At 42.8% G+C, this 14,041-nt stretch overlaps 1 protein-coding gene across 1 annotated transcript; it reads left to right on the top strand.

Moving 5' to 3' along the window:
* The first annotated feature begins 8,616 nt into the window (after nucleotides 1–8,616).
* On the top strand, nucleotides 8,617–12,980 carry LOC114840411 (mucin-3A-like). The gene is made up of 3 exons (XM_034295163.1): nucleotides 8,617–8,640; nucleotides 8,697–9,414; nucleotides 9,466–12,980. The coding sequence occupies exons 1-3, from the start codon at nucleotides 8,617–8,619 to the stop codon at nucleotides 9,900–9,902; spliced, it is 1,179 nt and encodes a 392-aa protein (XP_034151054.1). The 3' UTR covers nucleotides 9,903–12,980.
* Nucleotides 12,981–14,041: the final 1,061 nt, after the last annotated feature.

Raw genomic sequence — 14,041 nt, 5'->3', positions numbered from 1 at the left:
GCTTGCCCACTTCAGGTTGGTGGAGAGTGCCTGCCTCAAGTGGAGGAGTTTAAGTATCTAGGGGTCTTGTTCACGAGTGAGGGAAGGATGGAACGGGAGATTGACAGACGGATCGGTGCAGCTTCTGCAGTAATGCGGTCGATGTATCAGTCTGTCGTGGTGAAGAAAGAGCTGAGCCGCAAGGCGAAGCTCTCGATTTACCGGTCAATCTACGTTCCTACTCTCACCTATGGTCATGAGCTTTGGGTCATGACCGAAAGGACAAGATCCCGGATAAAAGGTGGCCGAAATGAGCTTTCTCCGCAGGGTGGCTGGGCGATCCCTTAGTGATAGGGTGAGAAGCTTGGTCACCCGGGAGGAGCTCAGAGTAGAGCCGCTGCTCCTCCACATCGAGAGTGGTCAGCTGAGGTGGCTTGGGCATCTGTTTCGGATGCCTCCGGAACGCCTTCCTGGGAAGGTGTTCCGGTCCCGTCCCACCGGGAGGAGACCCCGGGGAAGACCTAGGACACGCTGGAGGGACTATGTCTCCCGGCTGGCCTGGGAACGCCTCGGTGTCCCCCCGGAAGAGCCGGAGGAAGTGTCTGGGGAGAGGGAAGTCTGGGCATCTCTGCTTAGACTGCTGCCCCCGCGACCCGGCCCCGGATGAAGCGGAAGAAGATGAGATGAGGTGTTCTTGTACCTTAACCATTTTATTGTACTGGATGGAGCTATCATGAGTGCAGTGTCATCTGGTTTGATTGTGCCTGTCATCTATGGAGGGCTACACAGGTTAAATACAGACACTACCAGTGATCTATGGAGGGGTACACAGGTTAAATACAGACACTACCAGTGATCTATGGAGGGATACACAGGTTAAATACAGACACTACCAGTGATCTATGGAGGGATACACAGGTTAAATACAGACACTACCAGTGATCTATGGAGGGATACACAGGTTAAATACAGACACTACCAGTGATCTATGGAGGGATACACAGGTTAAATACAGACACTACCAGTGATCTATGGAGGGATACACAGGTTAAATACAGACACTACCAGTGATCTATGGAGGGATACACAGGTTAAATACAGACACTACCATTGATCAACACTATCACTACCTCTGTATAGCCTCCAACATACCCAGCCTACCGTCTCATTAAGACTTTGCCCACAGCATAACTCGCTCTCTATTCTTATCCAGGGAGTAGCAGCATTTAGTGGACATTTGTTGTTTTGCGTAACACTTTTATTTTGAAAAGATTACGCTTTGGAACTTGTCACGTCTCCGCCGCGACCGAATCCAATATTTTCATTCATTCTTTCATGACGAGCAGTGTGTAGGCGGGCTGAGGGATTACTGTAGGTATAAGTTTGGTTTTCACAGTAAGTACAACGTGTATAAATGTTAATAGATTTTCATAGCTATAGAACGAACGAAGGTGATAAAATATAAGCTTTATTCTGGCAAAAAAATAGTTACGGCGTAGTTAGCTGTCTATACTTTCAAGTTTAATCCAAAAACTTTACAGTAGCTTACTTGCAAGATAACACTGTAGTTCCTATGGCTGTGTGGAAAAGTGATAGTGAATGGTTTGAAAGGAAGAACGCCTGCTAAAATGATTTGCACAATCTCTGTCTTAGTCTGCACCATAGGGTCTGCAAGTAGCTAGCTACCACCAGTGAAGAATGGAGTGTAAGTAGCTACGGTTCTTGGTAACAATTTACACTCGAAAGCTGGCAATTTCCTTCAGTTAATGTTTTGAATAATTTAGATATAGCTAGTGTGTTCAATATTAAAAAAAAATGGTTTATGCTATGTATGATAATGGCTGGAAAGTGATAGACATGAACAAACAGGCAAGCAAAGAGAGAAAGAGGCAACAAGCCAACAGGTAAATTATTGATAAGTTCCACGCCAAGATAGGCTGTTGATCTGTCATCATGTAAATCAATCCGAGTCATTGAATAGGATCTCTGATAGCAGACCAACAAAGCTGGACTAACATGCCTGACTGAGATTTTACCAACATCATTGCAGTATTAGTCATTTTAAAAATGCACATTATCATCTATCTGAGATGCCTGTCCAACTGAAAAGTCCCACCATTCAAGAAAGTCACACAAGCTATAATTTACCAATGCTATTTAGGACTATTGCATGTTCAGAAATCACTACTTTAAGTCAAACTGGAATTTTCACACTGAACACTTGAGTCCTATCAACACACGCAAGGCATTGGTACTGAAAGCATATTGAGTAGACCACACCATTTGGGTTAACTATCTATTTGCTACAACCTTTCCAGACATAAAGAGCATTACAAGTTAGCCTTGTGGAAACAATTATCGCCCCCAGTACTTTCAACCAGACTACCTCTGGGTGAAACTGTGTCAGTTGCACTGGTCCTATTCGCACTTCATTGGTAAATAATGCCAACGCCTTATTTTGTTTAACCAGAGCATGTTTATATCTAACGTAGTCATGGACAAAGAGAATCAAACTAGAAGTGGAATCTAGAAGTAGAGAAACACATTAAAAATAGTTTTTTGGTAAATAAATTAACATCCACACTCAAATGTGTACCCCCCCAAATATCAGAGTCACTCCTACACCCTTGTCCAGGTGTGAGCAATTGGGCTTGACTCCTGGAAACAGGGCTGGGTGTAGGTATTCTCCCAAACCACAGAAACTGTGTGTTTCAAAGTTTAACTGAAACATTGTGTTTTTAAGTTTAGTTTGCCCTTTTAGTTGGGGGGGGGGGGGGGGGTTACAATTAATTTAAGTTGCCATTTAACACTACAACAGTTAATTTCCAATCTAAATCCCATTTGAATTTGCAAGTGTGTTCAACACTGACAACAGATTTAGTTCTGGTTATCTACTACAGCACATAGCAGAGCTGTCTGGCCCTGCACAGAAACATGGTTTCAACATGTTCTAACCACAAACACCTTTCACTCTTGATAACTCAGCAGTTTGGAGAAACACCAGAGGGGACTGCCCAAAACACAGTTGAATTGCTCTACCAATATTTTCCTCTCTTCAGGTTTGTTTCCAGTGAGAATCTGATAGAGGGGGGGCAGCTGACTGGCTGCTCCTGTTTCAGGTTTGATCTGGTTTTTCACTCTTCCTTTTTATTCTTGCTGTCTTTTGTAAAGGAACATGTATTTCTCAGACCATCTAAAGCAGCAGCAGTTTACATTTATATGGATATCCCCGACTAAACCAAGGATTCCTCTCCAAAGACATTGTTTGCACTTTAACAACTGGTAAGTACACCGTCCGACGACATCGGTGTGTAATGTTATCTACCATTCCAGCCTTTGGCGTTCAGTGTCACACCTTAAGCCATTGTTCAAGGGCTGTGGTCCAGTCTGACCTGATTGACTGGATGGTCCTAGCTGCTCAGCCCACCTCCAAGCTGCTTAGCCCATAACGAATCAACAATGTCCATAAATACCAACATTTCTTGTCATCTATATATCTGTGCTGAGAATACTGTTATTTTATGACAATTATCTTGCTAATTCCTATTGATGTGAGTTTAATGTATGATTATTTGAATGTATTCTGTTTACATTTGGAAGTCTGTGAGGTGTGGGTGGTGGTGGGGGTGTAGAGACATGAGAATAGAAACAAAGTATTGTTCTGTATGTAGAAATGCTGGATGCAAAACACTAGATTACCAATTTTATATTTATACATTTTATTAGATAAACAATATGCATGAACATTTTATTGGTATTATAATCCACTCTTCTCCGAGAAGGCGAATATTAAAGGTGCACTGAAGTTTCATGATCATCACATTTGAAATGGGCATGCTCCTACAAAATTCAACCCATTTTAAAGAAATTAAATGAAATGGGCATGCTCCTACAAAATTCAACCCATTTTAAAGAAAATAAATGAAATGGGCATGCTCCTACAAAATTCAACCCATTTTAAAGAAAATAAATGAAATGGGCATGCTCGTTATATAGAAAGTGATCTCAACTTCTTTAAAAGTGACATCAGCCTATCTCACACCTACAGAATCACTACCAATTTTCTAATAGGCTACAATTATGTGTCACTCTTTATATTGTCCTCTAAACCAATGGTGACTTTGCAATGTGGGACTTTCCAGCTGGAAATAGATTTCATATAGATAATGATGTGACTGAAGCACACCTTTAAATACTTTCCGTTATCTGTCAGTCCTCTTAGAGCTTTCAGTCTTGAGAGGAACAGGTATTAAGGTTGACCTCTTATTAGTGTTAACAGTGTAAACATTCCTTGGACATGAAGGTGGTGTGTTAAGTAGAGTCATGTTCTACAGGGGATCTGTGTATAAAACAACAGAAATATAAACACATTCATCCCATTTCATGTGCTCAAATAAAAAATCCCTGGAATTGTCCATATAGAAAGCAAGCTTATTTTTATAGGACAATTCATACATAGAAGCAATTCAATGTGCAGAACAAATATTAAAATAAAAAAGCATAAAAACAAATACTCAAATGAAAACATCAGGTAGAAACAATAGTTTTGTTAGCCCCCCAGCACAGCTCCTGCAGCCTGGCAATAACTTTCTCTTGGTCACTGGGAAGAAATGCCGTCGACCAGTTAAACCTGAATCGTTGCTAAAACCAACTGAGACTTTGAACAGGTTTTCCCCACTGGAGTCGGAGTCAAGGCCCGAGCCGTCTTCGGAGGGGAATGATCGGCAGGCATGTTCTACCGGTGGCCTTGAAAAACTGAAAACTTTAGTCATTGGCGATTCCACTACACGCAGTATTAGACTAAAGAATCAGCCGGCGATCGTACATTGTTCACCGGGGGGCAGAGCCACCGACGTAGCCGCAAATCTGGGGTTGGTGCTAGCGAAGTCTAAAACTGGCAAGTATAGAGAGTACAGAGATATTGTTATCCACGTTGGCACCAACGATGTTAGGATGAAACAGTCAGAGGTTACAAAGCAGAACATAGCATCAGCGTGTAAATTAGCTAGAAAGATGTGTCGGCATCGAGTAATTGTCTCTGGCCCCCTCCCAGCTAGGGGTGGTGACGAGCTCTACAGCAGACTTGCGCCACTCAATCGCTGGCTGAAAACGGAGTTCTGCCCGTCGCAGGAGGTAGAGTTTGTAGATAACTGGCCTTCTTTTTGGGACTCTCCCAGAAATAGGGCCAGGCCTGATCTGCTGAGGAGCGATGGACTCCATCCTAGCTGGAGTGGTGCTCTTCTTTTATCTAGGAACATTGACAGGAGTCTCACTCCTATAGCTTTAACATGAGATAGGGTGCAGGTCAGGCTGCAGGCTGTTAGCCAGCCTGCTAGCATAGTGGAGTCTGTCAATAGCATAGCCAGAGTAGTTAGTACAGCTTTACCTATTGCCACTGTGACTCGTTCCAGGCTGAGAAAAGTTAAACAAGGTAGTGCTAACAAAAACAACCTTATTAAGATAAAGCCTTCCTCCACCTCCGTCAAAAATAAAAATAATTGTATCACTTCGCATCTCAAAATGAGACTCCTAAATATTAGATCTCTTGCTCCAAAGGCAGTTGCAGTAAATGAATTAATCTCTGATCATAAACTAGATGCTATTGGTTTATGTGAAACGTGGCTAAAGCCTAATGAATTCACTGCCTTAAATGAGGCCTCTCCTCCTGGCTATACTAGTGATCATATCCCTCGTGCGTCCCGAAAAGGAGGGTGTGTCGCTAATATTTATGACAGTAAATATAAACTTACTCTCAAACATATCAGAGTTTCATTCTTTCGAAGTTTTACTCATGAAAGTTAACCAGGCCGATAAATTATTTTACATAGCTACTATTTATAGGCCCCCCGGGCCATACACATTGTTCCTCAATGAGTTTCCAGAATTCTTGTCTAACCTTGTAGTCATGGCAGATAGTATTCTAATTTTTGGCGATTTCAATATTCATATGGAAAACTCCAATGATCCTCTTCAAAAAGCCTTTGAAGCCATAATTGACTCAATGGGTTTCATCCAACATGTCTCAGGTCCAACACATTGCCACAATCATACCTTAGATTTAGTCCTGTCACGAGAAATAGATATTGTAGATCTAATAATTTACCCCCAAAATCCTGGATTATCGGATCACTGTCTTATTACATTTACCGTTAAACAAGAAATCCACTTGCCCCCCAAACAATGAGTTTCAAAAGCCGTACTATAAATTCTCGGACTACAAATAAATTCCTTGATATTCTTACAAGTTCGCTCATTAACGACAGAGTAAATAAATCTGTAAACGATCAAATCGAGGATCTAAACTCAATACTGCGAAATACATTAGACATAGTTGCACCACTAAAAACTAAAGAAATACGCAACAAGAAACTTGCTCCCTGGTACACCGACAATACTAGAGCACTTAAGCAAGCCTCCAGAAAATTGGAGCGAAAGTGGCGCTCCACCAAGTTGGAAGTATTTAGACTAGCCTGGATAGACAGTACAGTACAATACCGAAAATCACTCACGTCTGCTCGATCAGCTTATTTCTCCAACCTGATTGAGGCGAACAAAAACAATCCAAAATTTCTCTTTGATACAGTTGCAAAGTTAACAAAAAAGCAAAGCTTAGCAAGTGAAGTGGGTCTTCACTTTAGTTGTAATGAACATGAACTACTTTGATGAAAAGATCGTCACCATTAGAAAACAAATAACTGACTCCTTAAATAGTTATGGTCCTCAAAATCTCAGTTGTCCAAAAAATTTCCTGAACCTCCCTGACCAGGTGTCAATGGGGACACTTTAATTTTTTGATACCGTATCGCTCGACACATTTACAAAATTTGTGTTCTAAACCCACAAACTCTCAGCTAGACCCGATTCCTACAAAATTACTTCCTGTGCTAGGTCAGCCAATGCTGAACATAATAAATTGCTCCCTTTCCTCCGGATGCGTACCAATCTCACTAAAAATTGCGGAAATTAAGCCTCTTCTAAAAAAATCTAATCTAGATCCCGACATATTAAACAATTATAGGCCAATATCGAACCTCCCATTCCTCTCAAAAATCTTAGAAAAATGTGTTTCCCAACAACTGAATGCCTTCCTAAAGACAAAAAACATTTATGAAATATTCCAGTCCGGTTTTAGATCCCATCATAGTACTGAGACTGCACTCATGAAGGTAACAAATGACCTTCTAATGGCCTCAGACAAAGGTTCCGCATCCGTCCTGTTGCTTCTTGATCTTAGTGCTGCTTTTGACACTATTGATCACTCCCTTCTCTTAGAGAGACTGGAAACCAATATTGGGCTACGTGGACATGTTCTAGCCTGGTTTAAATCTTATTTATCTGAAAGATATCAGTTCGTTAGTGTGGATGGCATATCCTCTGACAAGTCAAAGGTATGCTTTGGAGTTCCTCAAGGCTCGGTTCTGGGCCCATTATTGTTCTCACTATACATGCTCCCTCTGGGCAATGTAATCCGAAATCACAATATTAACTTTCACTGTTATGCTGATGACACACAGTTATATATTTCAATGAAGCATGGAGATGCCCCTAAATTAGCTATTTTGGAAGCATGCGTTTCAGATATTAGGAAGTGGATGACAGAGAATTTCTTGCTCTTAAACTCAAATAAAACAGAAATGCTCCTTTTAGGACCCAAAAAACAAAGAGCGTTGCTAGCAGATCTCACTGTGAACCTCGACGGCTGCATGGTCGTATCCCAAAAAACTGTAAAAAACCTTGGCGTTACCCTTGACCCTGACCTCTCCTGATCTATTCTGTAACTGACTGGAAGCCAATGCAAAGATTTAAGAACCAGAGTGATGTGCTCTGTTCTCTTGGTCCTGGTTAACATTCTAGCAGCAACATTCTGAATGAGCTGCAGCTGTTTTACATTCTGTTTGGGGAGTCCAGTTAAGAGGTCATTAGTCAACCCTACCCAATCAAATGTATTTCAATCAAATGTATTTATAAAGCCCTTTTTACATCAGCAGTTGTCACAAAGTGCTTTTCCCCCAAGGAGCAAACAACAGTAGTGTTGAATTTCAGTGGTTGGGAAAAACTATAAGAAGGCCAAAATTTAGGAAGAAACCTAGAGAGGAACCAGGCATAATTTGATTGATTGATTGATGTGGAAGCTTTAAACTTTCTTCTAGGGATTTTTGATCAATTGTATTAAATTGCAACATAATTACCAAGTTATGTCTTGGTGGTCATGGTGACAGTACAGAGTCCTTGTTAGACTGTGTAGTTCTGATGTTCCGTCTAATACTTATAACTATTTCACTAAAGAAACACGTCAATTCATTACATTTCACAGTGGACATGAGTTCTGATGCCATCTGCTTTGTTGGGTTCGTAAGCTTGTCGACCATGATAAATAGAGTGCGGGTATTGTTGATATTCTTGTTGATCATTCCCGATAAATGTTGCTGTCTGGCCCTGCGTAACTCATTTTTGAAACAACCAAGGCTTTGTTTATAGATGTCATAGTGAATTTGAAGTTAAGTTTTCCTCCACTTACGTTCCGCTTTCCTACATTCTCTTTTCAGGTCGCTTACAATCATGGTGGTTCTCCATGGTGTTTTCTGCTCATAGAAAGCTTTGTTAGATATTGTCCACTTTTGATCAGTGAACAGAATCATGAACTCAAAGTCTGAGGAGAACGTCTGTATTAGTATGAGCAAGATTGAGTAGATATTCAGTATTTTCTTCATTTCCAGATCTCTGCCGTGACCACAGACCACACAGTGTTCTCCTCCACCCTAACCCAGGAGGGTGGTGTGACTACAGACCACACAGTGTTCTCCTCCACCCTAATCCAGGAGGGTGGTGTGACTACAGACCACACAGTGTTCTCCTCCACCCTAACCCAGGAGGGTGGTGTGACTACAGACCACACAGTGTTCTCCTCCACCCTAACCCAGGAGGGTGGTGTGACTACAGACCACACAGTGTTCTCCTCCACCCTAACCCAGGAGGGTGGTGTGACTACAGACCACACAGTGTTCTCCTCCACCCTAACCCAGGAGGGTGGTGTGACTACAGACCACACAGTGTTCTCCTCCACCCTAACCCAGGAGGGTGGTGTGACTACAGACCACACAGTGTTCTCCTCCACCCTAACCCAGGAGGGTGGTGTGACTACAGACCACACAGTGTTCTCCTCCACCCTAACCCAGGAGGGTGGTGTGACTACAGACCACACAGTGTTCTCCTCCACCCTAACCCAGGAGGGTGGTGTGACTACAGACCACACAGTGTTCTCCTCCACCCTAACCCAGGAGGGTGGTGTGACTACAGACCACACAGTGTTCTCCTCCACCCTAACCCAGGAGGGTGGTGTGACTACAGACCACACAGTGTTCTCCTCCACCCTAACCCAGGAGGGTGGTGTGACTACAGACCACACAGTGTTCTCCTCCACCCTAACCCAGGAGGGTGCCGTGACCACAGACATCATGGCGTTCTCCTCCACCCTAAACCAGGAGGGTGGTGTGACTACAGACCACACAGTGTTCTCCTCCACCCTAACCCAGGAGGGTGGTGTGACTACAGACCACACAGTGTTCTCCTCCACCCTAACCCAGGAGGGTGGCGTGACCACAGACATCATGGCGTTCTCCTCCACCCTAACCCAGGAGGGTGGTGTGGCTGGGAGTTTGGATCTGCAGTCCTGTTCGGCACAGCTTTGTCATCGACATGGTCAGTGTGTTGTTCAGGGCCCGGTCAGGACCTGTGAGTGTCTCATGGGCTACAGGGGAGAGTTCTGTCAGGACACAGTCAATGATGCCATCAGTATTCCACTCACACTGGATGTGCTGGCCTTCATCACTGGCTTCATCATCCTCTCCTTCCTCCTTGCAGTCATCAGGCGGAGGGTCAAGAGGAGGTCACTCAAGAATCAGAATAAAAAAAATGAAGTATAAACAGGGTGAGCCCATGGGAAAACCCTTTAAACAGGGTGAGCCCATGGGAAAACCTTTTATAAACAGGGTGAGCCCATGGGAAAACCTTTTATAAACAGGGTGAGCCCATGGGAAAACCTTTTATAAACAGGGTGAGCCCATGGCAAAACCCTTTATAAACAGGGTGAGCCCATGGCAAAACCCTTTAAACAGGGTGAGCCCATGGCAAAACCCTTTAAACAGGGTGAGCCCATGGGAAAACCTTTTATAAACAGGGTGAGCCCATGGCAAAACCCTTTATAAACAGGGTGAGCCCATGGCAAAACCCTTTATAAACAGGGTGAGCCCATGGCAAAACCCTTTATAAACAGGGTGAGCCCATGGCAAAACCCTTTATAAACAGGGTGAGCCCATGGCAAAACCCTTTATAAACAGGGTGAGCCCATGGGAAAACCTTTTATAAACAGGGTGAGCCCATGGGAAAACCTTTTATAAACAGGGTGAGCCCATGGCAAAACCCTTTATAAACAGGGTGAGCCCATGGCAAAACCCTTTAAACAGGGTGAGCCCATGGGAAAACCTTTTATAAACAGGGTGAGCCCATGGGAAAACCTTTTATAAACAGGGTGAGCCCATGGCAAAACCCTTTATAAACAGGGTGAGCCCATGGCAAAACCCTTTATAAACAGGGTGAGCCCATGGCAAAACCCTTTATAAACAGGGTGAGCCCATGGCAAAACCCTTTATAAACAGGGTGAGCCCATGGCAAAACCCTTTATAAACAGGGTGAGCCCATGGCAAAACCCTTTATAAACAGGGTGAGCCCATGGCAAAACCCTTTATAAACAGGGTGAGCCCATGGCAAAACCCTTTATAAACAGGGTGAGCCCATGGGAAAACCCTTTATAAACAGGGTGAGCCCATGGGAAAACCCTTCTTGCAATACTTCATGTATTTTGTGTTCTTGTAGGAAAACTGCAGCCACAGGGTGTAATGGCCTGGAGACAATGGCCTGAAATTCAACACTACGGTTTGCTCCTTGGGGTATAAGGCTGGGTGTTTTGTTAAAGCACTTTGTGACAACTGCTGATGTAAAAAGGGCTTTATAAATACATTTGATTTGATTTGAGAGAGACCCACTATAGCGGGGAAAGTCACAGGGTGTAATGGCCTGCAGAGAGAACCTCTATAGCGGGGAAAGCCACAGTGTATAATGGCCTGGAGAGAGAACCTCTATAGCGGGGAAAGCCACAGTGTATAATGGCCTGGAGAGAGAACATCTATAGCGGGGAAAGCCACAGTGTATAATGGCCTGAATGTATAATGGCCTGGAGAGAGAACCTCTATAGCGGGGAAAGCCACAGTGTATAATGGCCTAGAGAGAGAACCTCTATAGCGGGGAAAGCCACAGTGTATAATGGCCTGGAGAGAGAACCTCTATAGCGGGGAAAGCCACAGTGTATAATGGCCTGGAGAGAGAACATCTATAGCGGGGAAAGCCACAGTGTATAATGGCCTGGAGAGAGAACCTCTATAGCGGGGAAAGCCACAGTGTATAATGGCCTGAGTGTATAATGGCCTGGAGAGAGAACCTCTATAGCGGGGAAAGCCACAGTGTATAATGGCCTGAGTGTATAATGGCCTGGAGAGAGAACCTCTATAGCGGGGAAAGCCACAGTGTATAATGGCCTGAGTGTATAATGGCCTGGAGAGAGAACCTCTATAGCGGGGAAAGCCACAAGGTGTAGTGGCCTGGGGCCTCATGTATCTATCTTGCATATGTTTCTGACCATTTGCATGCGCACAAAATCGTTGGGATTTATAAAACAGGCCAACGCAACACATACTCATGCGTCCGTTCTTAAATCAGACCCATACTGTACTTCTGCATACATGAACGAGCTTATGGTCTCCGCCCAAAGAACGCTTACCCATATAAGGTATCCAAATTAGCCTTATTGACTGTGTAATTCCAGTAGATACGTGAAGCAAGGTGGAGACCGGTCAGATTTATTTTCTTTATATATTTCCCATAATGTGAACTTCAAATAATATTATCTGATATAAAATCTAAAAACAGTTCCTTTTCCAAAACGTATCAAGTTGCCCGACAAGAAGTCATAAATATTCCGCATTGCAAGACGTGGCTGATGTTAATAAAATAAAGTGGTCAGAGAACAAGTATCTGCAGTGGGATCCCAGAGTGGGGTTGAGGGGCTCTGCAGTTGGGCAGTGTTCCGTATGGTATCCAGTGAGAACTGTACCGGGTCGTGGCGGTACAGCCGAAGCTGTCATGCAAATGCAAGATCTGTTAAAAGAAACAGTAGCCTAGAGAAGGTATATAACATTTCAGACGTTATATTGAAGATCAATGACTCTTGGAAAGACCTTGTTCCATTTTAGAGGAATGCATTTTTCATTTGGTGCTGCATTGCAATAGCCTATTAACTTTTATTTTTAGTAGGCCTATTGGCTGTTTTATTCGATCTGTGGTGAATAAGCGAACCTATTTTATGTTCTATTCATTTTTATTCAGTAAGAATTTTAAATAAGTAATAAAATGTTTTGTCAATTTTGTCAAATTATAAATTGTAAGCCAACATGTGATAACGCTGTAGCTCATTCAGAAACACAAATAACCTCTAGGTCGTAAAAGTGAGCATCTTTAATATTTACGGCATATTGTAGTGTAAAATACGCAATGTTCAAATGTGTTGCTTTAGGCACAGGCAAATGGGGCTATTGTTTGTCTTGTTTTCAAACTGTATGGGTATGCCCACTGAAATGGCTACGTTTTACAACCTATTGGTTCTAATAGTTTTTGGATCAGCTACAGGCTGTAGGGTTTTGACACTTGCTATATCCGTAGCCTATAAGCCTACATTCTTGTAGGAAACTGTTTGTTCATTCCTCTCGGCTATTCATATTTATATTGATAAGATTCTCCCCATGTTTTTCAGTTGACATTCCTCTACCAGTTTTTTCCAAATAGCATGGCGTACCCATAGTTTTCGCACATATTTGTGCGTACACACCAGAGGCGTTGCTAGGATCACAATACATTCAGGCCCCCCCCCCACCCCCCCCACTCCCAGGGACAGAAAGTACAGGGTTTTTAATGTACATGTGGAACATTTCAATGTACACGCTAGCGGCCTACACGTCTACATTGTCATAATGCGAGATCAGAATTACAGATGCATATATCAGACTATTTTTTTTTTTGTCAATTTGAGTTCTGGGGCTATTCATAAAAGATATGGGGCTATAGTCCCAGACGCCCAGGCCTAACCCCAAGCCAACCCCAGGCCTAACCCTAACCCAAGGCCTACCCATAACACCAGGCCAAACCCCAGGCCTAACCCTAACCCAGGCCTAAAGACGCCACTGGTCTGCACCATTGATACATGAGGCCCCTGGAGAGAAAGACTATATATTAAAGGTGGTAGAATATTCGACCACATTATTACACTATAAGGCTAGCTCAAACAAAATATCACTCATGATAAACTGTGATATACTGTTATTTAGTAAAAACTATTTGCATAGTTGTTCAAAATGTATTTTACAATGTATAATTAAATTGAATGTCTGGTCTGTGTGCTGTCTGATTGGTCTGTAAGTCAGGGGACTTATGATTCTGAAGTCTGCGTGCCCTTGTAGCATACGCCGTACAACAGGCGTAAAGTACAAAATTGGTTCAAATTTTATTTACTTGAATTGTGACCACAACCTTATCTGCAATAAATGGGTGGAAATGTGAGATCTGAACTAGAAGCAGCCACATAACTGCAAATATTTCACCAGGTGTAATTGCAAGTAAATTTGTGTTTGGAGTGCCAGCTGTTTATATATGGATTATACACTGTTTAAGTGGGTTTTGTGTTTGTTAGAATTTTATGTCCATCAGATAATATTATTTCCAATACCACTGTTATGACATGCTGTTTTTTGGTTATGTTGTTACATTGTTCTCTCACTAATCCTTGGCTGTTTGGTTTATATGGTAATGTCTTCTTTTTCCTGACTAGGTAATGGTGCCTTACAGGTTATGCTGTATGACTGGTTTGTGTTGTTTCAGAGCTCTCTCTGTGACTCATGGGCAATGACTGATGCCACACCTAAGGAATGAAAACATTAAAATGCTCCAAAACATGACA

Source organism: Esox lucius, chromosome 11 (genome assembly GCF_011004845.1).
Source record: "Esox lucius isolate fEsoLuc1 chromosome 11, fEsoLuc1.pri, whole genome shotgun sequence".
Taxonomy (NCBI): Eukaryota; Metazoa; Chordata; class Actinopteri; order Esociformes; family Esocidae; genus Esox; species Esox lucius.
This window is presented reverse-complemented; position numbering and strand designations above follow the sequence as displayed.